The following is a 27,449-nucleotide window of genomic DNA, read 5'->3' as shown; positions in this document are numbered from 1 at the left end:
CGTACGTGTTCCGCAATGATCACGTAGACCTTTTTTCCGCGTAACTATTCGATTGAAGGACCGACTACACATTGACGAGCCTGTCGGCAATTGGACTTCCTCGCAACATTGTTTATGGTTCACCCGATATATCTTAGGCCATTTGTCCACGATACTACACGTGCTTGTACTGCTGATAAATTCTGTTGGAAGGTATAAGGTTGTCTATCAGATAGAACGGTTTCGTACTTTAATTTATTTTTTATATATTTATAAATTGATATATTTTCGAACAGTTTCAGATTCTCATAAACTGTCATAAAAACACATAGAAAAATATCCTCCGCCCTATAATCGCGAAGAAGGTTATAAAAAGAGTTTAAAACGTACGTAAATCAATGATCTCGACGGCGTAAATATTCAGAGCATTCTAAGACTATCATAGACTATCGACAGCTTCCTCGAGGCTTTCGCACGGCTGAGTTGCGAAGCATTCTCGAGTTTTCGCTGTAACGTTCCTTTAAATATTCAACGGTGTGAAATTTCAACATTTTCATTTTTAACAAGAAAATAGGTCGCTGCTGGAGAAACCTGCGAAACCAACTAATCGAAGTATTCGACTTGCAAGAACTCGTGGCGGTAACTCGACGCAATTCGTGGTAATTCGATCGTTATCCTCTTGGTCTTGAGCACGAACTCGACGCAAAATGAAGCAACGTGCAATCAAACGAAGGAAGCGTGAACGTTCTCTCGCTCGCGACTTACGCTCCACGAACGCAACGAATTTATTGCGAAAACACTCGGTGAACGATCTTAGCGCTGGCAACGTGTCGCATCTTCATTGAAATCCACATGCTCGCGCTGGTTTCCGAATTTCTCCAACCAGCCGTGAGACAGGTAAACACCATGGTGGAATCATATGCGCGCAAGCTACAAGGAAGCTGGAATATTGTCTGTGCGAGGGTGCGCGTTCGTATCTGAATGCGCGAGGGTGCGCATGTATGGTAATGCATAGCCAGGCAGACCTTTGCAGTGTTAACGATGAACGCGTTCCGTATTAATCTGAATTTCAAATTCCCGCGCTATGGCACCTTCGCGCGCGGAATCGCTGACGAGGGAAAGGCACCGTGTGCTTCCTTTGTCACTGGAATTGCCGCAAAATGTTAAAATCCTTGTCGTGCGCTTGCATCACGATGTAACGTTCGCGTTGACACTCGTTTTCGGCTTTCAAAGAGCAAAATTCGCCGTTTCGTTAGCACGATATGTAGATTTTCTATGAAGTTTTTGTGCAAAGTAATTTACGCGAGAATTCGTAATTATCCCTTTGGCCTTCCTTTACTCTACATCTTCCAGATACGTAGTTGCATTTCTTCCGATTTAATTTCGATCTCTACAAGCGTGATCTGCATTTCGTCGTATACTAGGTAGCGACGTGAAAAGACGTAGATAATTGCAAACGAAAATCCCATTTAATCTGCAACGATCCATTACATGTAATTTGATTTTAGTCTCGTTTCAATTTATTCGCGTCTGAATATATATTATAGAAAGGATGATCTTGCGATTATTGCGAAGGACAGATGTCCATAAGACGAGTCTACCGACAATCTGAGACCCAGAATCTGATACCTGGCAATAGGACTCGCAGAAAGAAACATAATACAATATCAATACCATAGAAACCCTAACAAGTCAGACTAAATCCAATCTCGTAGGGTCACTCTTATCGAATCCTAATTTCCAGAAGTATTTGCTCCATTCGATCGATATTCCAGAAACATGTACTCTCTTCTTCCATCCAGCTAGCCAACAACCTGCTATCGGTAAACCTACTTCGCAAACCTAAATAAATACCAGCTTATCTCTCGATACACGTAAGCTTACCATGTCGTCTGGTAAGTTTCAACGTCCCTCGATTTTTTCTTTATCCAGACGAGATCATTCGAAACCGCCAGAAAAGTCAGACTCGGGCCATAAGCTTGTCCGAAGGAGTGTAGGAAACAAAACGGCGGACTAGATGTCCAAGTAACATCCAATTTCCCGGAATCCTTTCTCGCGGTTACGGCCGATGTAAATCGTCGTTCGCCGTGAACCGAAACGACCGGCACGAGTTACGACGAAGGGTTACTTTCCTCGGCTAGTCTTTCGATGTAGCTGCCTTAGATCGTTGCTCGTTCGCAAGAACCTCGGACGTAACGACGGGTTTAACCGGCGACACCACGATGACAACGGTGTTTCTTGGTAGTCGCGTGCGTGCAGACAGTTTCTTTACGACGGTTTACGTCCAGTCGTTTCGAAGACCTGTTCGACGAACAGCACGTAGAGAGAAGATTTTCTTGAAGAACTGTCCAAGTTTACATTTAGCTCACTGGTGTAAATGGTAAGCGTAAAATTGTCGAGCACCGGGTACTTCTGCGAGGTTATCTTTTAAATTCAGCAACAGGCTCTAGCGGGATATCGCATACTCTGCCTGTTTTATTTTAGTTATTTCGTAAGAAATATTTGTATGCGATGTTTTGCCAGTAGCTCGGTAACAGCGCCGAACTTGTTTAGAATGAATTTCAATACAACTAAATCGTTCAATTACGTTAATTTTACCTTCGTTTACTTTCATCGTCAGGACGTTCGCTCTTCTACACTTGCGTTAACGACATTTTGTACAGATGTAATACCGGAGAATTAAATCAGAGGAATAAAGTACAATAATAGTAAAATATAGCGAATTGCAAATAAAGAAAAAATATACCGAGAAACTAAACGATCTAAAGATTCGACAAACTGTAAAAATCTTAACGAAGAAACATTAAGAATTGGAAATCGGAGGAAAAGATATTTCTATAAGGTAAAGGAAACTGCGATTAACGTCTAAAGCATCGAGTTTCAACTACGCTAACCTCGACAGAGAACTGTATCGAGTAAGTTTGTTTGCAGGCAAAGAATTAAAGCTAAAGCAAATTTAAATGAAATGAAAGTGGAAGAAAATGAAGGCGGTAGAAGGAGAGAAATTCAGCTTTCACCGTTCAATTTTCGATGCTCAAAGCCACTGTTTGTAGGGACAGTCGGCCACGGACGGTAAATGCCGTGTCGTAAGTCCAGGATTACGATGATACGCGCTAAAAGCGAAAACATTCACGCGGAACGAAACAGGTCGTGGCTTTGAAGCACAATCGCGTCTCGACGTTATAACGTTTCACGCTTTTGTCCTGGAAATCGCGAAACGCGACTTTACGCTTCTGCGGAGTAGCGCAACGAATACAAAGTAACAGCTTGAAATTGTTAGACAATTTTTAGCTGTCATTCCAGCCAGGAAACGCTTAAGATTCTCGTACGATCGCTTTTGTTCACCGAACGAATAAAGATTAAGCTAATCTCTTTTATGGTAGCAAAAACGTTTATCAGTGTTCCGTAGATTAGAGATATTTTAACGAGAGAGAAAGTTTATCGATGTTCCGTATATTATTTAAAATCTGTTTATACCGAGACAGATATTTGCTAGCGTTTAATAATTTCGAAGAATTTAAGCCCGTGTTTTATAAATTATAGAAATTTGTTTAATAATGACGGAACTTTGTTACTAAATTAAAAGCAAGTTGAAAAATACGATTTGGAATTCACATTACCTTTAGAGAACGACGTGAAATATTTCCAAGAAAGCTTGAGTTTCCGAAGTATCTGTTTTATTGAAATTTCTCAGTTTGGAAGTTCTAAAAGGGAACATTTGCTTTCTCTGATCTTGTCAAAAGGTTAAATGAAGCGTATAATTAAGCAAAAGGCAATGGCGAATGTTTTACCGGAGGAAAATGTTTCTTAAACAATGTCCAGAGATCTGTAAGGAAACTTTGCTCCTCCAGGCATTTGCTTGATAGAAACGGACACTTCTTCCTGCAGAGTTAATTACCTAGATTTATAAACTTGATGGCCCTAGAAAGATGCGGATACTAAAAGTTTCGCGACTCTTTTGTCTTTCCTCGAGAGCATGCTAGTTAGCGTCGTTGAAAAAAAGAGGTGATTTAAAGAAGCACTTAATCAAAGCCGGAAAAACAAATTTTCAGGCTTTTCTCGATCTACGTGTAACATAGACAAAAACGAAGACCCGTGAAGCTTCTTAGCAGTCAACTTCTCAGTTAACTTCCAGTCTTAAGCCAATCAACTTAAAGTCTAATTAATTTCCTGTCCAGGTTTCGATGTTCGTATTCCTCCATTGGTTTTTCGCAAAGAGTTCGATATTTTTCAAATATCTGAATACACGTTTCTCGCTATTTTACGCGCAAATTACGATACACGGTAACGTCGTTTGTTTGAAGAGGCGTGTGTATTAACGGACTAATTACGTAACTTTTACAATACGCGTTTCTGACAATCGTAGATACGGGAAATATAAACTTGGTTTCCCGGCTGCCGATCTTCCTCTCTTTCGTTCCACTCGTTATCTCCCGAAGAAATCGTATCGAATACGACGATAATAACGATACGAATTACGTAACGATTAAACATCAAACGGACATTAAACCGTATTCCAGGCTGCTCGACAACTTATTAATAACCTGAACAGATCGATCAAGCTTTTTTTTCCTGGAGATGACCGGTTATTTATGCTCGGCCGCCGGCAAACGTTTTTTCCGCATGAACTGGCCCACGCCGAGCAAGCAAAGCTTGATATACGCGTGCCGCGTTGGTTTCCATCTCTTCTCTCCGCTTATTTCGTTGTATCGTCGCGTAACGTTGTATCAGTTCCACCGCTTCCTTCCTGTTTGCTCGTTTCCTTTTTTCCTTCGGACTATGTCGAACTATCCCGCTCGCTTTTTCCCACATTTTCCCGGTTTTTCATCGACCACCCTTTGCCACCGGCGTCCCTTCGTTCGTCCGTAACCTCGCCAGTTCCCTGAACCAGTAGTTGCGTAATTTTCAACGCCGGAAGAGCTAGCGTACGCGCGAAATGAACGACTGTCCTCGATGCAGGCGACCGTTCGTCGAAGCAATACTCCGACGATCTTCTTCCCCAACCCGTTGCTCTTCTCGTGCGCCGTTTCTACCGCTCGTTCGTTCATTCGTTCGCATGTGCCTTTCTTCCTTCTGATCAGCCCATTCGGAAATTGAAACGACGCGATGTAAACTCGCTCGAGGCGAACTGCCCGTTACTGTATCGTCCCAGAAACGTTGAAAGGTTCGCTTGCTTGCTACTCTTTGATTTCCGCTACTTTTATATCCTTTCTCCCCCCTGCCCCTCCTCCACCGCTCCTCTTTTCTTTCTGTCTGTTTTCTTTTTTTCTCGCAACTATTTCATTAGTCGATTAATTGAAACGCAACAGTGCTATGCTTTCCAAAGGTAGAGGGCCCGAGGCGGTGTTCTACGGTCACAATCGTCGGAACGTTTCTGAAAGCAATTGAAAATCCAATCCGTTTGATCCGGTACAAGGTCGGTGGCGCACGCAGGAAATATTGCGACACTTGCGAAACGCGCTCGGACAATTTGATTTCCTGCAAGGTACTTGGGTAGAAAACGTTACCCAACCTCTCCTGATGTTTTATTGGCCACAAAAACTTGCTCAAAGCTACCCGATGAGATTTAACTGCGAAAGTCCGTCGGCGTTGTTCCTCTTTAAACGCAATTTGTTTCGAGGGAAGGAGTCCGGAACTAACTAACTGTGGTTTTTACCATCCTTGCCTGGTACCGTGGCTGAACATAAGTACCCTTCCTCTCCCTTTCTCAGCCGATGAACTACCGATGAAAAAACGTCTTTCGCTGGAATCGCGGTGTGCCAGTTACGCCGCCGACGCGATCTTCCTTTTCTCGAACTTTCCAATTTCTCTCGACATTTTCAGTTTGCTGTTCTTCCGTATCTTCGCTTACGACGATTCGTTCCCGCGCTCTTTCAAACTCTTCTTTTCCCATACTTTTTTCGTTTCTATCTTCATCTACGTACGACCCTTTCTCACATACTTGGTATATTTAAGCGAAAATAACAGTCAATTGCCACTATTTAACAAGCTACAGACAGTCCAAATATACCTGGTTCGCAGTCTGTGTACTTAAGCCGTAATTACTCGCACGTAATTCATCCGTATCTCTACATCGACTGAAAAATCCTGTTACAACGTAACCGTGCCGTTCCACGCTCGAAACTTCAGGCGAAATCCACGTAAAATCCATCGCAAGTGTTTAGTTTTCATATTACTGGGTCGAAGAAACCGTCACCTGTATCCCATTAAGTTCGTCCGTTTAATCTCTGCCAGCAGGATGATACACCGCGTCGTTTCTAAAACGAGTTCCTCGATATGAAGTCAGTGGCCTGTGTCTTTCTCACAAACGCATCGCCTCGACAAAATCGCCGGTGTACCTTTGGTATCGACGGAAGATCGATCGCGTCGCGCCTCGTGGCGGGAACACGTGCAGCCCCCTCCCACTTTGGGTAACAGTTCGAAAGAAGCAGCGTGAGCTGCGGGATGAAAAATTCTCATAAAGCTTCATGAATATTTCAAGGATTCGCATAAACGAGCAATTAGGCTGAATTAGAGGCCCCCAGGGTAATATCGCTTTTCATCCGGTGCGGTGATCCTCTTCAAGGATTAATCGTTTTTCGATAGTCTTATATCCCCGCTGGCCCACGCCAATGGATCTCAACCTTTTTCCACGAAACGCTGCTCTTTTTTCTGCCTTTCGCCGCGCCATCTCTCCCCCTCCTTCTCTCTTCCTATATTTTTCCGTTTCTGTCTTTCTCGCTTGCCCCGCGCTCTATGAATTATACAACGCGGTCTATCCTTCGAATCGTTGCTCCGGCGAACGCTGTTCCATTTCTACCCTTGTCTGCCTTTGTGCGTGTATGGCTGCGCGTTCGTGTACATATATCCGTCTCGTTCCAGCTGAATCACGCCTTCTCTGGACTCTGTCGACGAGCCGGTTAATTATCGCGACGTTTCGAGAAGCTATTTCCACGGCAACCGGGTGCACCCGGTGGAGGCAAACGTGATCGCGGCAGACCCGTTCGTTGATTATCCCGTGACAGTCTCGCAAATCACGTGAGGCATTCGCACGCGTCGCGAACCCGCCACGAGTACCGATGTTATCTTCTAATTAGGCCGCGATTTGCTTTGTGCCAATTGCTGAATTGCTGAACCCGCTTCGCTTCTATCTCTTCCAATCTGCTCGCCATTTATCCTCTCCACTCTCTCGATCGTTTCTTCCTCCATGCTTGTGCTTCTCTTTCTTCTTTCCATTCCCTTCGTTTCATCCAAGTTCTACTTTCTCTCTCTTTTATACCGCAACGACTCTTTGTCATCGGAGCAATGTACCATCCAAGTAAATTCTTTATTCTGTAAATGCATTTTCTAACTCGACGTATCTCGATACCTGAGACACGCGTCTGCCAAGATAATCTCATTTACGAGCATTGTTCGACGCTCAGAAAATGGCACGTGATGCAGTACGACCTTATTCGTATACGTGAAGCGTTTTGAACAGTACGAGTATCTTTTCACGATTGTACATTAACTGTTAGATGTATAAGAAATTCTCTGTTCTACTTTCCCACATATTCTAACGACGCTAAAACCTTCCTGTTCCTTTTTTTATTTCGTCTCCGTTCTATTTGCCAAAGGACGCCAGTTAACCGACTGATTTTAATCCCAGCTCTTGTACGCGCACCAGTTTCGTCGTATTTGACTAACACAGATACAAGGAAAACTCGAGTCTAAATTATGGCGACCGTCCTGCCGCACGAACCGCCCGAAACCGAAAGTAAGTTGCAAATTTGTGAAACGGCGGCGCGCCTCCTTCATTCGACTCCCGGCGACCCGGCTGTATAATATCGTCGCCGTTTCCGGTTTGTCCTGGCGAAACACGCGCCGCCCCGCCTCGATAGCGACGTTCCACCAGCCCTGATGAACGCTATATTCATCTGTATAACTTGCCTATTGAGGTCGTTTAATGAAAATTGTTACGGGGCCGCCGAATCTACGCGATGAATGCAGATGCGCCCTACGCTTGGTCGCGGGAATGTGGGTTTGTTATCGGGTGTCTGCCAGTACCGCTGACAGCAATGGAGAAACCGTCCGGGAAATCTTGTCTCCCTTTTCCTTTCGCGTCGCACGTTTGCAGAGCAAAATCAGTGCAGTTGATCGTAATTGAAAGAAATGGGTAACACGAGGTTGTAAAAGTCCGCGGGTTTTAAAATGTAAGGAAAATGTAGGAGAAGTAGATGCGTGGAAATTACGATGGTCTGCTTTTTCACACAGCTTTTCATGCTGCTCTCGTGTAGCTTTCGGTTGTTCTACGATAGAATTGAAAGTTGAAATTCCCCGATTGTTTTAGACTTTTAATGGCCGTGTCTGATCAGCAGCTGGTTCGTTCTACCGTGGTTGACGCATCGTTCGTTAGTAACAGCTATCTTCTCCAATTATCGACATTTTTCGATAATAGCTTTAGGAAATATAATCAACGAACTAGGATTTAAGTTTCATTTACGCTTTACGTGCAAAGCAAATGCTCAACTTAAATCCTATTTTCGAGTCTTTCAAACAACTGCTCGAGAAGTAAAGTTTGCGATGTTAGTTGACAAATTGGTCCATCAAAGTATTCTCTTAATTCTCTCGCGGATATCGCGAGATCTTGCTGCTCGTTTAAATTCAAAGATTTGGAAATTTAGTTGTAAATTGCTCGCACGTCAAACGCGACGTTATCACGCAGCAGATCGTGCGAACGTGCAGGACGTTGCCGCGATACCCTATGGATTTCGGCGTTGCCGCGCGCTTGAGCAAGATTAATAGCAGCTTTATGAAGCTTACTTGATACTTGGTAATTAGGTAGAAACAGGAGAATGCTTAGCCAGGTAGCGAGGCTACCACGGTTCCCTGGGTAATACCTCGAAGAGTAACTACAAACTTCGAGATCGAGAAACTGCATGAACTCACGATTACAATTTACTACTCCGTCCAAGTCACTTACGTTTGCAGGATCGGTGATTCGAATCCTCTCATCCTTAACCCAACCAAGTACTCGCCGCTTTATCGCGTTTCCGTCGATCCCTTGTCACCTCGCCATTTCATATTTCCCGTGTTTGTTTTTTCAGGGCGCGGAAGAATATCGCATCGCATCGTGTGCGTCGTACGTATGCCTTTTACTTTCAGAGGAAAATAAAGGCTCGGAGAGATTTGCATACACGAACGAGAAATAGCTAGTTTGCGAATTACTTAAACAACTAAAGCTTCGCAAGCTCGAGAACGAAGAAACGTGATTTTTTCGTGAATTCTCCTTTGTAAAATCGTTGTTTTGTGAAATTGTTACGTTGCCATATAATTAAATCTTTTTCGCTTCTTGGGAACGAAGCTTAATTCGCTATTTATTCTGGCACAAAGTTTCAGCTTTGGCGAACCTCGTCTAAAACATCGTTTTGATAAAATTTCTTATCGTCATTTTTGCCGTGGTCCTCGAACATTGCAAAGTCTCTCCGATGAAGCCACTAGCAAGCCTCTCCTTTTCCCCTTTACTACTATCATAACCTTTTACCTAATTAAACTGTAACGTGACTAACCACCCGTAAACTGTGGGACGTCATTTTCATCCGTGCCACATTCCGACCCTTAAAACAGGCGGCACCGTGGCAACGTTTTAACCATGAAGTACCTTGCGAAACATTCCAGTCCGCTCGCATGTTCTATTAATTCGCGCCGGACCCTCGCGTTTCCTCGCGAAACGAGTATTTCGAAATGAAGTTCCATGCACACTGGACAAAGTGGCAATGCTCGGGAAACTAGGCGCATCCGTAACAATCGGCCAACGTTTCCAGCAAAGCACGCGTTTCAAACGCTTACATCTCCGGCACGATGACCGGTGATCCAATATAGCGGAACTTAAACTTGTTTACGAGACGAATACTGCGAGCCGTCATCGCGTTCCTTGTTTCACAGAAAGCGACGAAAATGCATTCCTTTCGCAGAATCACCCGGCAACACGTAATTACTCGCTTCCTATTCGAGATGCTCTCCAAATGAAAATTGAGCCACCTAAGGCGATGAATTTGGAGTGTAAAAGCATATTCTTGGTTCTATTTTCGTTTTTGACCCGTCCTAAGATAAAGCGAGCCGAAGAAATGTTCGTATCTTCGCGAAATTAGAACGCAGTTAATAGCGTTCTTCGAATTCATCGATATGGAAAATATCCTTACCAGTCTTCGTCGATAGAAATCTACGACTTCTCGCAGGTTATTTTCTAAAACGTGTAACGGAATCGGTATTCCATTTACGAGGTTGAGAATATAGCTCTCTGCAGCCTACGTCATTTTTTGATTAAATCGTCCTATATTTCACGAAATATTCTGTATAATAGAATTGTTTTCCGCTGGAATAAGTTCCATCGAAATATACACCAATATATAAGAGACGAATGTAATCGCGAACAATTACATAATGAATGCGATCGAGTTAACGTGGATTTTTCTCTGACCCATTACATATATTACAAATGGTTATCCGGATATCTGCAAAATTTTGTTTCATTTCGATGTCAATTATCGTCGAATATCGTTAGTTTCGTCATTAACGTGTATATGTATTTACGGTTCCGAATTTAGTTGTATGGAAGACCGGTAGAAAAAGAGAGTAATTTAGTTGTTATTTCTCTGCTCGCGGGTATTGCAATTTTTCAACGACGCAATGTCATTTTTCCAGAGGAATCGCTCGATCTGTGTTAACACCACATTGCGTACCTCTTTCAAACAAATTTGACGATGCGAGGTGATTACCGGGCGTTAACCGACTGACTCACTCTCCGATTGATTGATCGATTTCCTTGTCGATAGTTCTACCATGCGGAAAACATTGGTTTTCATTTGGTCAACTTGATTGGATCGAACACACCTCCTGGATCTAAATAAACAAACAACAGCAACTACGAAAACAACGCTATAGCGCGTAAAATCGTTCTCGTATTTGTACAATTCTGTATGAAACAAATATATATTACCAAAGGCAGGTATTTTTTTCCTAAAAATTTCATCGAAATCGATAACTATCAATTAGTACGACTTTCTGTACGTCTATTGAGCAATGTCGTTAAAAAACGGAGTAAATTCGATAGCAGTGGCGACACGTTGCATGCTTAATTCGCACAGCAATACTTCAGCATACCATACGGCAAAGCGTTCGATCATCAAAGAATCATTTAACAGCCGCGTCACGATTTTTCCTGCATAAACGAGTTTTCACGATAGTTTCCATCCGTGTATGCGAGCTTTCTGCGTTCACCGTGGTGGACGTGTGACGGCCAAATATTTGCGCTCGCCTATTGTTTCGTTAATAGCGAAGTCGGTATCGTTACGTGACGATGGTCGCAAAGTTGTCAATTCTGCCACATTTTTTCGCGTTTATTCGGAAAAAAATATAGGTATTCGATCGATCGAACAACTAAATATTCGCTCCATCGTTTTCGGTTCCCTCGCAAATCACTATCGCGACGGAAAGAATAATAAAATTTCCATGAAACGGAATTAGTTAAAACAGCTGCTTTTACGTTATACACTGATTAAAAAGTTGACTGTAAATTCCCGGAGCTCGGGAAAAAACGATCCCTCTTCACAGTCGTATCATAAAACACCGGAAGCCACAGGCAAAACAATCGGTCACGTTTGATTCGTTCCGATCCGTTCTCTCTTTTTTCCCCATTTTCATGTTGTTTCCTTTCCATTCCCTTTTTTCTTCTTTTTTTTTCGATTTAAAATTCCAGACCAGAGGAATTCCCTTTGACCGCAACACGGTCGCTGGCAACAGCTATCTCGCGATACAAATTACAAGCGGCTGGTGGAACCGTGGTCGAACTCGTACTCGTACGTTCTTTTTCACGTTGCTTTACGCAACTCTCGCTGGAACGACTGGTGGTGTACCCTCGCAAATACCCCTTGGTGTATAGGTTTGCTTAACGGCCCGTATAAGGTTTACGAGCATTCCAACAGCCGTGGCATACGGCAGGAAAAATTTCTTTGAAGACGCTCGCCTCCTTCTTTCACCCTTTCACGTCGAGTTCTTCGAGCCGGTACAAACACCGACAGTCGGCCACCATCGGGACAACAATCTGCCGTCGTTTTCGTCTCGCGTTAATTCACGACCCGCGTAAAGGGAATTACACAGGGCACAGGGAGAAATAGAGCAGGAATTTCGCGTTCGAACGAGTCCCGGACGTGCGATTTATCGGGCACACGGCAAACGAGAGAACGATACGAGAGAGAACACGTAAGGGAACCGCTGCGAGCGTGTATTTGCGGGCTTCGTGTTTGTACACACTGGCTGTTTTAGAAATACCTGGGTCAATTCTGGGAACGTGTGACCATTATTTAATGAAGAGGTACGTTCGTCGGCGAACGTTTAATTGTTCTGTTTAAACGGCGATGTGAAATTTCGTTCGATCGAACGATATTTTCAATCTGGAAATATTTCCATCGGGTATACGCGCGCTAGGAACATATAATCGCCACTAGCGTTTTAATTATAGCGAGAATCCATTAGAATAGACGTTTCGCGTTCGATCTTGAAAAAGCTTCTGTTCTCGTTATCACGATAAATAGAACGTAACCCTATCGCGTCGGCAGACATTTCCGAATACATCGTGTACTCAGACATACGCCTGCCTTTGATCCTGTCTAAAACAGGCAGACTGGTAGTTTGCGGAGGCGCTTTAAAGTTCTCATTAAGCGATCGAGGTCTGTGGGACACTTCTGTGTCTCATTGTTTGCTTTGTTTGGTGTTTACGCCACTGCGCCGAGTCTACACAGCGGCCGTGGTGGCGGCGGCGGTGGCGTTATCCCCGTTGGCGTCGAGCAAGACCCACGAGACGTACAGGGAAAACCGACAGGGACGGAGAAACGGCGGGAGCGACAAAGACGCTCGGAGAATAGTCGGAAAGAGGGACAAGGAGGACGAACGAAGATAGAAACGAAACCGGTAGAAAGAGAGAGACGCGATGAAAAGAAGTGGGGGTGGCTTTCATTAAGCTTGCATTGTCTCAGCACCGCGCTATTATAGCCGAGTGAATAACTTGGAGCCATCCGGTAGTCGGAGGCAAAGCTTCTCGCTTCTTTTTTCCTCTTTTCCTCCCTCTTTGCTACTTCCAGCCCGCATCAATGTATTTGGGATTCTCTTCTCGCCCTTTTCAACGCGATTCGTCTCCATTGCTCTTACGACCGGTTCCTCTAAACCTACCGCGTCGCCTCTTCTTCCTTCCCAACCACCAATTTATCTCGCGACCTCGACACCCTTTCCCTCGGTATCCTCGCGTCGGCGCGCTGCTGAAATATTAACGAACCGAACGAACAGCGCGATATAGCGCGCGACCGAACGTTCGGACGGCGCCACGGCAAGCTTTGATTTCACGCGAGAAGGCGCCAGCCTGTTCCCCGCCGTGGATCGGACGACCATCGTCGTCCATCCGACCGGACATCGAGCGCAAGAAAGACGGAGAGAAGGAAAAAATAGGGGAACGAAGCGAAATAAAGACAGGGTTGATTTTAACGAGTACACGCGACCCGTGGGTCGTAAAATTTTCACTGTCCTACGCTGTTCGTTAAATTACTCGCGGCCTCGAAACGCGCTCACTCGCTCGCTCGCCGTTGGCCTGCTCGTTCGTTCGTCGAACGCTTTCGATTCTATCGCCTATATACATACGTTTACGTACCTATATGTGTGTATCACGCGTATGTACGTGTCCTTTATGTAGCACGCGTGCTTACGCGCATGTGTGCATCCACATTCTGGATACGGCCCGATTCTGTCACCTAGTTCGAGGTCGGTCGTTAATGACGCGGAAGGAACGCTAGTAGCGCGCCATGGTCGTCGCCCACAAAACGGGGCGAAGGGGTAGCTCGTTCGTCAGAGGCGCAGTTCCGTTTTGCCGATTAGTAGGTTTGATGTCCGCAATGGAGCGGCTCGTTTCCTCCCCGTCGCTCGTTTCGGTTATTACGAAGTCGCGCGATTTTTGCTTTCGTTCCGCTCGATATTCCTCTTTTTGCCTCTCGGGCTTTTTGTTGTCCTTTGTCGGTCTGACCGATTTCGAGCGCCGAATCAACGAGAGACCGCTGTTTGAGGAATAATCGTGGTCGGATGAAAAATTTCTCCGGTATGGAGAATTACTTTTCAAATTAAAGAGGAGTATTTTTATTATGCGAAGAATATTTAAGACGTTCTATATCGCGAGATATATAATTCCGGGGAAGATTTAAGAGTCGCGCTTAAATATTTTCCTTATACAACGATATAAATGCCACGAATAAAATAAGCGAGCAATATCGTAACTTGGACTCGAGAGCAAATAACATTAACAGTTTTTCCTCGCTGTGTTACCAGCAGCGACACGAGAATCTTCATAACGCGGTTTATCCTTAATCGACTTTTTCCTGTACTCGACTAAGTTGAATTTATTTGTATAGAGAACACATTTCAGATCTTGTTGCTTAAGCCTACGTCCCAGGCAACCTAACACGAAATTTTGCGATACCTCATTACTATACAATTTGTGTTAAGACGTTAAGCTCTGGTCTTATCGACCTACCTACGGCTCCAGTTTCTTTGCGCGCTTTAATAAACAATAATAACGACGCAGTCCGGTGTACGAATATAAATACCTTACAGCTCCGAACATTTCAAACTCTTTTTCCGGTTCGTACTCTGTGAAACTTTAGCCTCGTTGTACCAAACTCTTTTTACCGAAACGACTTAAAAATTCCGCATATATTCGAACAATTAGTTTTCACGCTTTTTCCTTTCCAATATTTTATTTACAGAGAAATCTTTCGCTGGGATTTTTATTCTACGTCTTTGATATATTCGCTCGCTTTAGAGAAATCGTGGAATTAGAGAAAATTCCAGGCAAGAATCGTAAAGATAGCGCTTCTTCTTTTCTCCTACTGACACGTGATCGACACACGACTATCGATATTGGGGCTGACAGTAATTGCTTAATACCTGTTTCAGATACTCCGTCGTTCGCGATAACGCGTTTACCTGGTTTTGGAATTCCGATCGTCGAGGGGATGTCCGTCAGCCTGAAATGCGAAGTGGACAGCAATCCGGCTAGCACACCGATTTGGCAACGTGGTAAGTGACAATAGTAACGAAGAATTCCATGTTTCGTTAGCCATACATACAACCTACCTAAAACACCGACATAAAAAGAAAACGGGAAACATGGACAAATATATGTATATTTAGAAATATTATACCGGAACATTCACATCTTGCAATTGCCTCTAATAAGAATGCAAAGTATCTCTTTCGAAACCAACCTACGTTTCTTCCTTCTAATTCGCAACGTAATTCTAATTAGCTACCTCTTAAAAAAAAAAAAAAAAAAAAAGAAAAAGACAAGAGGAAGAAAATCTCGAATAACCGGCATATTTTCATCTTCTATTCCAAGAGGGAATTATCTGCCCCATTGCTATCCTGGGTCAAGTGTTCCCATTTCCTATCAACGTCCAGACTATCAGTCTCTTCGCGGTCATCAGAAAACAAAACGATAAATCGTATAATCACATTAGTGTATACCACGATGACCCGAGGAGAACTCGGAGGAGGAGGCTAGTTCGTGAAGTCAAAGTCAGGACAATAAATAATCCTACCCTGTTGGAGGCGAGCGAATCCCCTCATCGTGGATAAGTATGCGTGACAGATATTATCTTTCGTGGAGTAGCGAAAGCAACCCGATGGCGTGCTTTTTTCTCGTTCCTCTAATCCGGCGTGTTGTGAATGCTTCGTCAAGATTAAAAATTCTACGCTTCGAGACGGCTTCTCTGCTCTTCCGTGGCCTTTCGTCAGTCACGCGCGCATCGCTACTTCTTCTTCTTCTTCTTTCTCGTCATGCTTTTTCTTCGTTCCTTTTTTCTTTCTTCTTTTTTCTTCCTTTCATCCACCTATCCTCGCAGAAATCAATGGGACTCCATTGAGATTTCGCTTTCGAAGCGTTCCACCGACTTATTCCCGATAATTGGAAATCTCCTTGTACGAACGTGGAACGTCGTTGGCTCGTTCGAATTCGTTCGTCGCGTTTTTTCCCCTCTGACCGTAATCGATAGCTCGACGGTGAAGTGGTCGGCTCCCTTCCGGCGGAAACGAACCTCTCGATCGAAAAAAAAAACCCATAGAATAGAAACGAAAGCGAAAGAGATAGATTTCCGCGATACCTTGTATTTGTATTTCCTAACCACAGATCGAACGGTTATGAACGAATAATTCGAGGATAAAGAAGTGGAAATCGATCGATACCAGTCTTCTTTTTAAGCACGAGGATCGAAGAAGATTGGCAAATGGAAAAGTTCTCTCGCCTGTTCCCTTAAATTCCATTTGCTTCGAGGAGGAGAAACGGGGACGGTGAATTACTCCCAGCCGACTGGATTCATTAGCAGCCTCTTGTTCTTTGTCAAAGCTCGCCGACGGTAGACTGGCCCACGACTTGATAAATATTTAAAGCCTTCTATAATTCCCCCTTTAGTCTACCCGGACACTGTCTCTCTTTCCTCGTGGTAGCGTCTTTGAGTTCTTCCGGAGGTCCTTCAATTCCGATACACCCCGATGTAACAACATTTTAGCTGGGGCAACGAGTAAAAGTAAAGCTTCTTGAACGATTTCAGATAGAGAGGATAAAACGTCCGGGTCGAAGGTGAAGCAGTTACTTTGTATGTAAGTAGGTTGGCTCTTGTGTCGACCTTTTTTGTTAGATCTCACAGTAAAATATAATAAAAATACATTGCGTCCCAAAAGACTCTGTAACGAAGTAATACAACCGGTTTGCACGATATAGCGAGGTTATAAATTAATATATAATATACCTAGTAGCATCTATCGATGAAAACGCCAGCTATGTAACCAGCGACGATATATGGCGTTCTTCTTTTCTTATTATCAGCAGGGGTTGAACCAAGTCCGAGCTATATATCATTCGATCCTGACTGGAATTTCGGGCTTTATTTCTTATCATCTCAGCCTTCTGTCAATTCGTTCGAACAGATGCAAGGTCAGCAAAAGAAATACCATAAAGTAGAATACGACCGAACACATCGGATACGCGAATGGAAATACTTTTCAAATATTATTTTTTTAACAATTGCCTCTACCCTGTAAAATCCGAAACCTTGATCCGCAGTATTTTTCAGAGTAGTTCGTATCATAACGTAGAATAGAACGGACACGTCAGACGCTCGAATAAAAATACTTTACGGGTATGTACTTTTTAAAAACTATTCCGTAGAAAAGTCAGAAAGCTTGGCCCGCGAAATTGGTCGGACTAATTCAAAAGGAAGAAAGTAACGATGGCAAATATTCCCCTGTGTTTCTTGTACAAAGCATAGTCCAAGAGTTAACCCAAATTCGGCGTTATGTATCCTCATGACTGTACGCCTATTTCGGTACTACGAAACGTACGTAGGTACAGGTACGTGCAGCTTTACGTAACGGCCGCGGTGCGAGTCGTTACGCGTCCTACCATGGGAATTAACGTTTGTTTTAATGGACGTACTTTTCGCCCCGAGTCGGCATGCTACGTCGTTACACAGAGAACCATCGCTGGTAGGTAGATTCGTTCTCTGGCGCGTGTGATGCACGCGCGTGTTAGGCAGAAATTCGTAGCTGCACCGGAGGCATCGGTGATAGCTATTCGCACGAACAGCATGATTTGCAACTTGATTGCTCGATTCGAAGCCCAGGGATAGATGATACGCGGCCAATTGTTCCGTCGGAATAACCTTTTCTTTCTGAAACACGGTTTCTTCGATTCTTGGCTCCTCGATTTATTTGCTAATTTACCCTAGGAAATAAAAATAAAAAGATATGCGAAGATGGTCGGAGAAGTTGAAGGATATAATGTATGGTAATTCCAAGTACGTTGAAGGATTTTCACGGAGCTACGGTGGATGCTCTTGTTGAATTTTAAAAGTGGATTTGATCGTGAAATTTCCTCGAGCTTTCTTCGCAGCAGCTTTTTTTCCTCGCTCAAAAACGTTGCATTCGAGCATGCAGTCCGAGTGTGCATTTGTTCTCGTTAAGCTGATCTTTTAATGTAATTAGAAGCCGACTGCAACGGTATGTTAAATTAAATATGCTTCTTTGAAACCGTGTCTGTGCCACGCCGTAAAGTAAGAACCTTCTATCCTGCGCATTAAACCGTGAAATAATCCAAATTCGAAAATCCACCCGCACTTTCTCTCCCCTATGATGTAAAAATGCCCCTAAAAACTCCAACGACGTTGTCTCTCCACTTCGAGAAATGATTATCAAACTACGCGTTCACACACCGAACGATATTCACCACCCTAAATTCTATTACGATAGAATCTGCTTTCCGGCCAGAAAATTCGATGTCGATCCCTCTTTCTTTCGTTCACGTTCGCCTAACAGTTAGCAGACTTTTTCCACTGGTCTACCTCTGCACCTTTTATCCGACCAGTGGAAATCATGAAAAGGATTTACAGACGGAGTTTGAGGATCGGTAACGATGTTGCTTTTTGCTACGAATCGGTGGCAAATAAAAGTTCGCCGCGGTATAATTTCCTTTATTCGTCGTCAATCAGAGAAACTTTGATCACGAAAAAGGAAACGGGAGTAGGATTTTCGTGGCGAGTACCGCGTTACCAACGGCGAGACCACTTTCTTGATTAGACCGGCCAGTTTAAGCGGGCGAAACTATTACATTCGTTAAACGCGGTTCGGTCCGAGCGTTCGCTGAACTTTTTATGGAACCACGGTTTTTTCCGAATTTGTAGGTCGAACCTTTTGAAGGAAGCTGCTACGGAAGTACCGATTCGAGTTACGATCAAGCCGATGTTTAATCTCGTTGCAAGCCTCTGACGTTACAAGCAGTAGAAATGGCGGCAATGTTGCGGTTTTTTAAAACATTTCGAGTAGTCGCAGGTTGGAAGCGATATAACGAGAAATTCTGGAATTTACATGGTGGAAATTTGTATGTTTGTTAATAAAAAGAAATGTTTCTATTTGGTAGATTGTTGAAGACTTTCGCATAGTACCGTACGTCGTAAATTATTGTTATCAGCTCCTATCTGATAATATAGTACGAACGTACGGTGAAATATGTACCATTTGCGCTGTAGAACAATGAGTAACGAAACAGAAGCGTATGCCGAAATCAATAACTAATTTATAGCGAATGGGTTTATGATTATACGAGCTCGATAAGAAGTAATTACACGCGTTTTAGAAAATATCTATCGTAAAATCAACACGATAAATCACATCGTACGTGTTTGGGCATTTTCCATACGAATTTATATCTACTTGGCAATCTTTGTTACTAATTACAAATAGATCTTTATTTGTATAATAAGTTTTAGGTAAAAAGCATTGTTTGCCAAACCAAAGTTTACATTTCATGTTTCGGGTAAGAAAAATATTTTTCAAAATCATAGAAAAATCAACATAGCAACGATATCGAAAATGTTTCCGATGTTTCGATCTTCGAAAGCGAGGACGACGTTTCGCCTTTCGGAGAGAAATTCCGTTTGCCGTAGTGGAAGGGCGATGAAATTTATCGGGAGCCGAGTTAATCGTACAAGCCTCGTTAGTCCCGTTATTGAGTTACACAAAATGCTGAGAGCAGCTGCACCCGTCACTTTCTGCCGTGATCAGCTAGGTGAGAGTGATAAGAAATATGATGAACGACCCGTTACCGGCGAACGGTTGACGCAGAGGATTATTGTTCAACGGTATCCGAAACGGAAGAATTCACGAGACCGTAACAAATTGTACGCGAAAAATATCTTGCGTCGTTCCATCGTGCCGAGCTGATTCTCTTCTCGCTTTACAACTAAATGCGAATTATCGTCCAGATAAGTGGATTCGATTTGTCGACCGTTCTAAAAGAATAATGGCTGAAATTTATGGCTGTAATATAAATTGCTGTCTTTAGGAATCTGAGGTTTAATCGTGGCCGATGTAACGCGATGTCGCTGAAACGTTCGGAACCTTCGACTTTATTCTTGCGATCCTGGTTTAAAGATGTCAATCTTCTCGATTCTTCGAAAGTAGATAATTAGTTTAAAACCATAGACTTCGATCCGTATGATCCGAGAATCGCACGAATTCGTGGCACGCTCGATGTGATACGAGCGACCAAACACTCGTTCCACGTTCCACTTTCCACAATTCGACGTTTAACGTGCGCTGAACGAATTTATCCGGTCGATCCGTTGCGCGTGACACCAGCCAAGAACCAGAGAGCAAAGGCGAAAGAAGAGATTCGCCAGAAACAGGTAGCCACGACGAGTCTCCTCGCAATCATAGTAATAACAAGAGGGTAACATTCTGTAAATCGAGTCTTTCGGTTTCGACAACGTCACGACCGGTATAAGCGCCAGTTATCCCATTAAATGTTCAATTATTTCTGCCTTCCATTCCTGACGTCCGGAATTCTGGCCTGCCGCGTGCATCGGTTCACTAGGGGAAGACGAGGGGTTGGACGATGTGGGAGGCTGGAAGCGAGAGCTTAATCCCTATTCATAGACTCGATCGAGTGATTTCGAATAAATCCTTCCAGCGTTCCGCGAAATCCGCTGCAATTAAAATACTTTAATATCCTTTGGAGCACGTAGCCGCTCCGGGCGATGCCTCCTTCCAACCACATCCTTTCCACCCCCTGAGCTCGTCTTGCTTCGCTTTTAGCCTTGCGTTTCAACTCACCCTTCTGCAGATCTCGTCCTTCGCCATCCCTCGTTCTCGTTCCCGTGGATCCCAATTTCTTTTTGGAACGGGTGCTCTCTTATTAAACGAATCCCAATCCAGATGCCCGGAGGTATCGGGAAAGCACGTTCGCTTTCCTTCAAAGAGCTCTTTATCACTGTTGAAACTCCGGCAGATATTTTGACCATTCGTCTTCCAGCGATATATCATAGCACGGAGCTGGATAACTGCAGTTTTTCCTCGTGGCATACCGTGTAATATTACGACGCTTGGCCAGCGATTCAACTAGCTCTTTGATAGTTTTCGAGACCGACTTCCGTATTCGTCCTAGCCGTTTCGTGTTTTTGTTTCTCCATCTTTCTGCTTGTTCCTTCCACTTTTCTTTTTTTTTTCCCCGAGGTTATAAATCTGACGGTAGTCGGATGTCTGATAAGCTAGAAATAATTGAAGGGTGCGCGATATATGGTTGGAAAGGAGGTCACGCGATAAGTTTAATATCCTTTCGATACACCGTGTATTTTTCGTATTATATCGACTAACATAACCGCTGTAAACGATTTAATTTGTCAACTATTCGTTTAACTCGTGTACGAGTTTTCTTCCAGTCCTTAATCACACTCGTTTTGCCTACCATTCGCAACATACAACCAATTTTTCCAACCACTTACCATCCACTCTGGCTGTATGTATCCCCAACTGGAATTCAATTTATCGATAAATATCTGTAGTCCACTGTTATCCTGCCGCGAGTCGAGCCCGTTCACGAAATTTCAGCGTCACGATAAAATCGCCCGCCCTGTTCGTGCCTGGAATAATCAGAGAAAACCATGCTGACGTCCGACATTGTCGTCGTAAAGACTTATCGACGTAGAAGGAAAAGAAAAAGCGGCGGCCAGCTCTCTGCCATCGGCGATACGATCAATATGTAATGATCGCTATAAAGTGGCCCGGTTAAGGGCGAGGATATTTTAAATGAAAAGAAGGATAAATTTATCACGGCCCCGTCGAACGATTTATCACGACGATACATTCGAGCTACGGACGTTCCGGAGAACGTACGAGGGCGTCAGCTGCGGGAAACCGCTCCGGGGGAAGTAGATCCCCATCCGATCATTGTTCATACGAACCTAGCATATAATGCGATGCCAGCCAGAGTCAAATATATATGTATGTCTGTTATACGTAACCTCGTTTCGGTTTTTCCTGCGAGCTCCATCGTGCAACTCGTTGACGGATTCTAAATGTTCGCTTCCTTTTTGCGAGCGAAAAAATGCCACGTTTGTGATACAATCGCGTCTACTGCAGACCAACTTAAAGAGAAGATTCGAGTTTTATATACGCGAGATTTATGGGAGATTTATTCGTATTTATTTAAATTAGTTATATTTTGGTAGATCTTTCATCTTTTTCTTTTTCTCTTTTTCTTTTTTTGAAGCAGCGATGGTACACACGAATACAACAACGAAATATGTGAACTCTCAACCAGTTTAGTGACTCGAGATAGATTTCTCCGAAAATGTATTCGCGTTTTATTTTAGATGAGTTTAGGTCCAAATTTTGTATATCGCGAGTCTTGTGGGTAACTTCTCTGCAACTTTTTCGTCTAAGCGAGTTCTCTAAGGATCTATATAAGTTTGCTACAATCGATGGTAAATGTTCCTTTCAGCGAGTTAACAACGGAAGATTTTCTTTTTAGTAAAATTATTTCAAATAGTCTCGGAACGAGCGAGGACACTGCAACGGGTCGGTATTTACGTTGACGAAGTTTTTCGATCGGCTAACTGGCGTACCCGGAACGGTAAAGTCGAGCAACACCTTTTTAGGAATGATCGCACACGGCAAAGAAACGAGTAAACCTCGCGTAAACTCGTCTCCGTGGGAACGTTTCCTTTCGCGATCGCTCTTCTACTTTTTATTCGAACAGCGTGCAAAAAACGCAATCTGCGTTGCTTCCTCCGCGCAACTAATAGCCGGCTGTTCGAGCTTAGACGAGAATATCTCGTTTTATAAAGCGTGCCGAGTAGAATTACTCACCGGCGTTCGTTCGAGTCGTGAAAAATCTTATTCTCGTTTTATTTCACTTAACTCCGTTCCATTCGAATCTTATTTCCACTTCATTTTACTCGAACAAAATCTTACAATCCTAATTTCTTTTCTCTCGAAAGATCTCGAGAATCTTAATCGTTTTTAGCAAGCCAGCAAGCAAATCGTACAAGCAATCCGAAAATCTTGACCTCGTTCTACCAATTATCCTACTTCGTTCAACCATCGGCTATGGAACACCTTGTATAAATATCCGAATTTCACTCTCCATGCATCGTACCGTTGATTACCAATTAAACTAATTATACAAGTGAAACTATTTCAAAGTATTCGATAAGTTGGCAACGTCGTGGTCTAGACTCGGTCAAAATGAACGAACACTCTACGTTATACCAAATACTCTGTCCAACGCCAATATCCCACTCTATCCGTTTTCCGGAGCTTCTCTCCGCGTTGTCTCGGTTTCAAACACGGTTCGTTTGTTTCTGAGCCAAATAGCCGGAATCCCGCATAACCCTACCGGATATATCGTGCTTGGCGGGCCAAGTCACGGGCCGCTCTTATTTCATACAAAATAGCACGACATCTTGCTAGTCCTTCCCAGCCTATAGGTCCCGTTAACACAATCGAGCGTGTTTTGGCAACGGCACGAGCTCGCTGTTTAACGAGACAGTCGGTGGTGATCCGCCCTCTGAACCATCCGAGTTTCAACCACCAAAGACCGTTATACCGGATCATACAAAAGTTTCGTCACAAAACTTCGTCGACCGAGGAGTATACACGCGAGAATGTTTTTTTCCCTCGTCTTTCTCTTTTTCTTTCTCTTTTCGATTCGGTTTCTTTCGCCACGGCCGTTAGCAAACTTACCCTTCTTCCTTTTTCATCTCTGCGCTTCTGTTGGTCGACGTTGTTACACATTCAGGACGTAGCACAGAGAACTAGCAGTAAATCCGACAGCTGCGTCGAATCCTGCTTTTCGTCAAATCGCATCGTGGGCGGGATAAAAACAACGAGCCAACGAAATGCCTATGGCCGGATGAAAGTTTCGCGAACGACTTCGCGAAACGGATACCAGTGGATTCCCATGCCGCTTCTTTTTCCCTGCTTCCTTTTTCTTTTCCTTGGCTTCTTTGTTTTACTCGTTCGCTCGAATAAGCCGAGCCGCGGTAGATCCTCTCGGTTCGCTTTTGTTTGTTTCTTATCGTACCGCCGCCCCGCCTACTTACAAGCAGGAAGATAGCCGAGTCGCGTGTACTAATTTGATTAACGAAAATACGATCGATACGATCGCTGAGTTTTAAGTTCCGGCTGCACGAAAGGGTTGTAGCGTCCGAAGATTTATCGTGGCCGTTCGTTTTAATCGGGATTATTGATAGGTGGAATTGCTGGGTAGTTTGATTTATCGGTACTCCGGTCAATTTTCATCCTCCACGACTTATGCTTCTACTAATTTCAATTTGATATTCCATTCGACGTATATCTTTAACCTGACGTGGCGTAGTATATTATGAGAATACATTTCTTCCATAGAAATTCATGTAATTGCTCTCAATCTTTGCAACTAATTTTTCTATTAATCCTTTCGTATTTCTTTTCGACATTCCAGATAAAAACGTTCAATGCCGAGATACGCTTGCTGCGATATACCAACGTATAGCAGCAACTCAAATATCAAAATTATAAGATTTCGCTCGATTACTGAACCTTGCGCCGAAAATGTTACGTGAAAACCACGCGAGATCAGTTCGTTGCCAGAAAAGTACGAAAAGTACGCAAGTTTTTCTTTTACTCGCTCTAAAAGTATCAAAATTGCACAGACTCTCTTATTTACCATGGCTTCCTATAGCAAATAGTAAAATTACACGGGGTTGCCTGTTCCCAGCGACTTAACCCTCGAAACAGCATCCCCTTACCCCATTGCAGGTTTCGAATCGTTGGCGCGTAATCCCGCGCGTACAGAGATTTTTCGAAAGACAATAACGAGGCCTGTGTTGGCACGGCGCCAGCGTCGACCGCGTAATACCAACGACGCGATGCCGGTTAATCGGGTAGGAGCACGGCGCGATTCCGCGCGAGAAGCGTGCGCGTAGAATCGCCGCCGGCTCGGTCGGACGACGTGATGTTTCCACCGAGTTAATTCCCGTACCATACAGCCTCTCTGTTTGTGTTTCAGACAATGGACCACCCGTCGAGCAGAGCGACGACGGATGGCTGAACTTTACAAAAATCAGCCGCGCCGAGAGCGGCTGGTACAAATGTTACACCAGGCACATGCTCGGCATATTCACCAGTATCGGTTATTTCCTAAACGTACGCTGTGAGTATTTTTCCCATCAACGTAATTTACGTATTCAGAGGCTTGGCGTGCTTTGTAAACTCCTGTCAAAACTGCGAGACTCTTACGTATTTTATTATACTTTACGAAGACTCGGGTTTCCTTTGTTAAACGCATCTGTTACCTGTTGAGTTTCTCGGCAATTAAGCGCATTAACGTGTTCTTTGTTCGTTAGAAAAATTGGAAGTTAGATTAATATCAAATTAGAAACACGAAACTGTATACTGTAAACTGCGATGATAATTTCACAATTATTCTGTTTTTCTTCTCATTTTCTGTTGGATGAAATGGAGAGGAGTGTGTTAGCAAGATAACCGTGTTATCGCGCAAATAAAGAGCAGAAAATTCAATTTTCAAGCGCGAGGAACGATCGATTGTAAGATAAAGTCTCGATTACATTTGTAATATATATAACGAAAAGCTACGAAGTAGTTAGTTGGTACGATGTATCAAGAGAGATGCTTCAAAGATAGTGCATTCTGATGATATTGCAGAAAATAGACGATCTTTTAAAAGTGAAAAGTCCCTTTTCGTTTTCGTACAACATTATGGAAATGCAGGTTTGTTCGCGAAATAAGACAGTGGGACGCGAAACGACTTTATATTATCCATTTGATTTGTCAATTGCTACGATATTGAATTAAAGAAAGACGCTAAAAATCGCGTTAAATATACGTTGAAATCTATCGGTGTCTATAGCCAACGAATGGATTTATTGAGCGGGCTATGGAACGACCATTTCGTTCCATAACAATGAAAAGGTTAAAAATAGAATAAGTAGAGCAGCTGTACGAGCCGATAAAGGGTACAGTAATATTAGAAATTAATGGAAATCGCGGGCCGCGTTGCACGGCTGTTTGAGTTATGAGAGCGATTGAATCGAGAGTCTCGTTCGTCGAAACGATCCACCGAGTCTTCGAAATGCGATATGTTTGCGTCATCGGCGAAGATTTATGTTATTAAACGGCCGTGGTAAAGGCGATTCAAAATTGCCTTAAAATTTCGACAGAAAATCCATTTTCCAGTCTACGCGTATTGCCTGCTCCTGAAGAGATAATTTACCATTTTATATTACGATCGAATGAGATAAATGTTGCTACTTCATTGTTTATGCACCGAAATATTTGTCTTCTGCAAAACCTTTTATTCGTTAAAAGGAACGCTGCTATCGCAAGAACCGCGTTGAAACTTGATTGATCTAACAAATCCATACCGATATAAAATTGAACGCTATTTTTTACCAAATACCGTATAGTTCGAAAAAACGCATTTTTTAAATGCAACGATTTGCAACAAATGTCAAAGAAAAAGATTAGAATATTTAAAGCATTAAAAACCATAAAGCAACAAATAACACGAAAAAACGTTTCACTCGGGAAGTAAATATCTTCGAGGAAATCGCGATCCATAGAAATGCAAAGGAGAAGAGTAGGTAATCGTGGACCGAACATGGAAAAGAGTATCGCCTCTCCTAAAGAGCAACAGACATTCTCGCTAATTCGGAATGCAAGAGGGATGGCGGTCGTCGCAGCCGATAACCGGAAACCACAGTCATTTGTCAAGTACGGAAACCACCGAGCCAACCGGAAATTATCCGTGCCCTGTCGTGAAAATTTGCAAATTTCCTACCCAGCCTTGGACCCCGTACGACCTTCCATCTTGCCATTATAACCCGTGGAAGAGAGGAGAGGGTGGCAGAGTCCCCCTCGAACCTTCGAGTTTCCTCCTTTTCCACTTCCTCTGCCCCTTTCCGCCTCTTCAGCTCCAGCTTCCGCTCGCACCGTCGACCGACGGGATCCTGGATACGGGTTTCCGAGCACCTAATCTCTACGCAATTTAGATGGCTCGAGTGCACCTATAAACCAGCCATCCCCTGTAAGGAATTATCGATTACAGCGCAACCGCGTCCTGTTCGAATCTCCTGGCCGGATTACTTATCCGTGGATAACGTCTAGCAGGATTTTAAACGGCGAACACCAATTTCGTGCAATCATAGATAACGTACGTTTCAGAGTGGCGGAGAGAGCAAACGGTGGATTTCGGAAACGCTCGGATCGATCGAATTGTGTTGTTTAGGAAATTGATTCTCGATGCTAGGCGGTCGCTTTCCGTGATTGCTGTCGTGTTTAGCAAAAGCGAAACATCGAAATCGAACGTTCGACTAAATTTGAGAAACATAGTACGTATCATTGTAAATTTCTGGATTTCGGGGATGCTCGTGCTACAGCTAAAGTTCTGACCGTCATCGGATACGCTAGGTATCCGAAGAAGACTCGGTTAGAGGTCGAGATACCTTCTAAAGGTAGTGGTTAGTTAGCAGTTTGGTTGGCCTACTTTAGTTACCAATCAGTCGTGAAATATAATACATTACAAAGAGTCAAAAGCAATCGGGCTTCCAACAATCGACATCCAAACTACTTAAGCTCTCGAC

General features: G+C 43.5%; 1 protein-coding gene across 1 annotated transcript in view; it reads left to right on the top strand.

Moving 5' to 3' along the window:
- Window positions 1-27,449, top strand: part of LOC100651512 (B-cell receptor CD22) — a 310,916-nt gene that overhangs the window by 208,643 nt on the left and 74,824 nt on the right. Inside the window, exons 7-8 of the mRNA XM_003393124.3 lie at window positions 14,932-15,054; window positions 24,857-25,000. Coding sequence (XP_003393172.1) covers window positions 14,932-15,054; window positions 24,857-25,000 — 267 coding nt within the window. The remainder of the gene's footprint in view (window positions 1-14,931; window positions 15,055-24,856; window positions 25,001-27,449) is intronic.

The sequence above is a fragment of the Bombus terrestris genome, chromosome 1, assembly GCF_910591885.1.
Source record: "Bombus terrestris chromosome 1, iyBomTerr1.2, whole genome shotgun sequence".
NCBI classification, from domain to species: Eukaryota; Metazoa; Arthropoda; class Insecta; order Hymenoptera; family Apidae; genus Bombus; species Bombus terrestris.
Note: the sequence above shows the minus strand (reverse complement) of the source record. Positions and strands in the feature narration are given on the sequence as shown.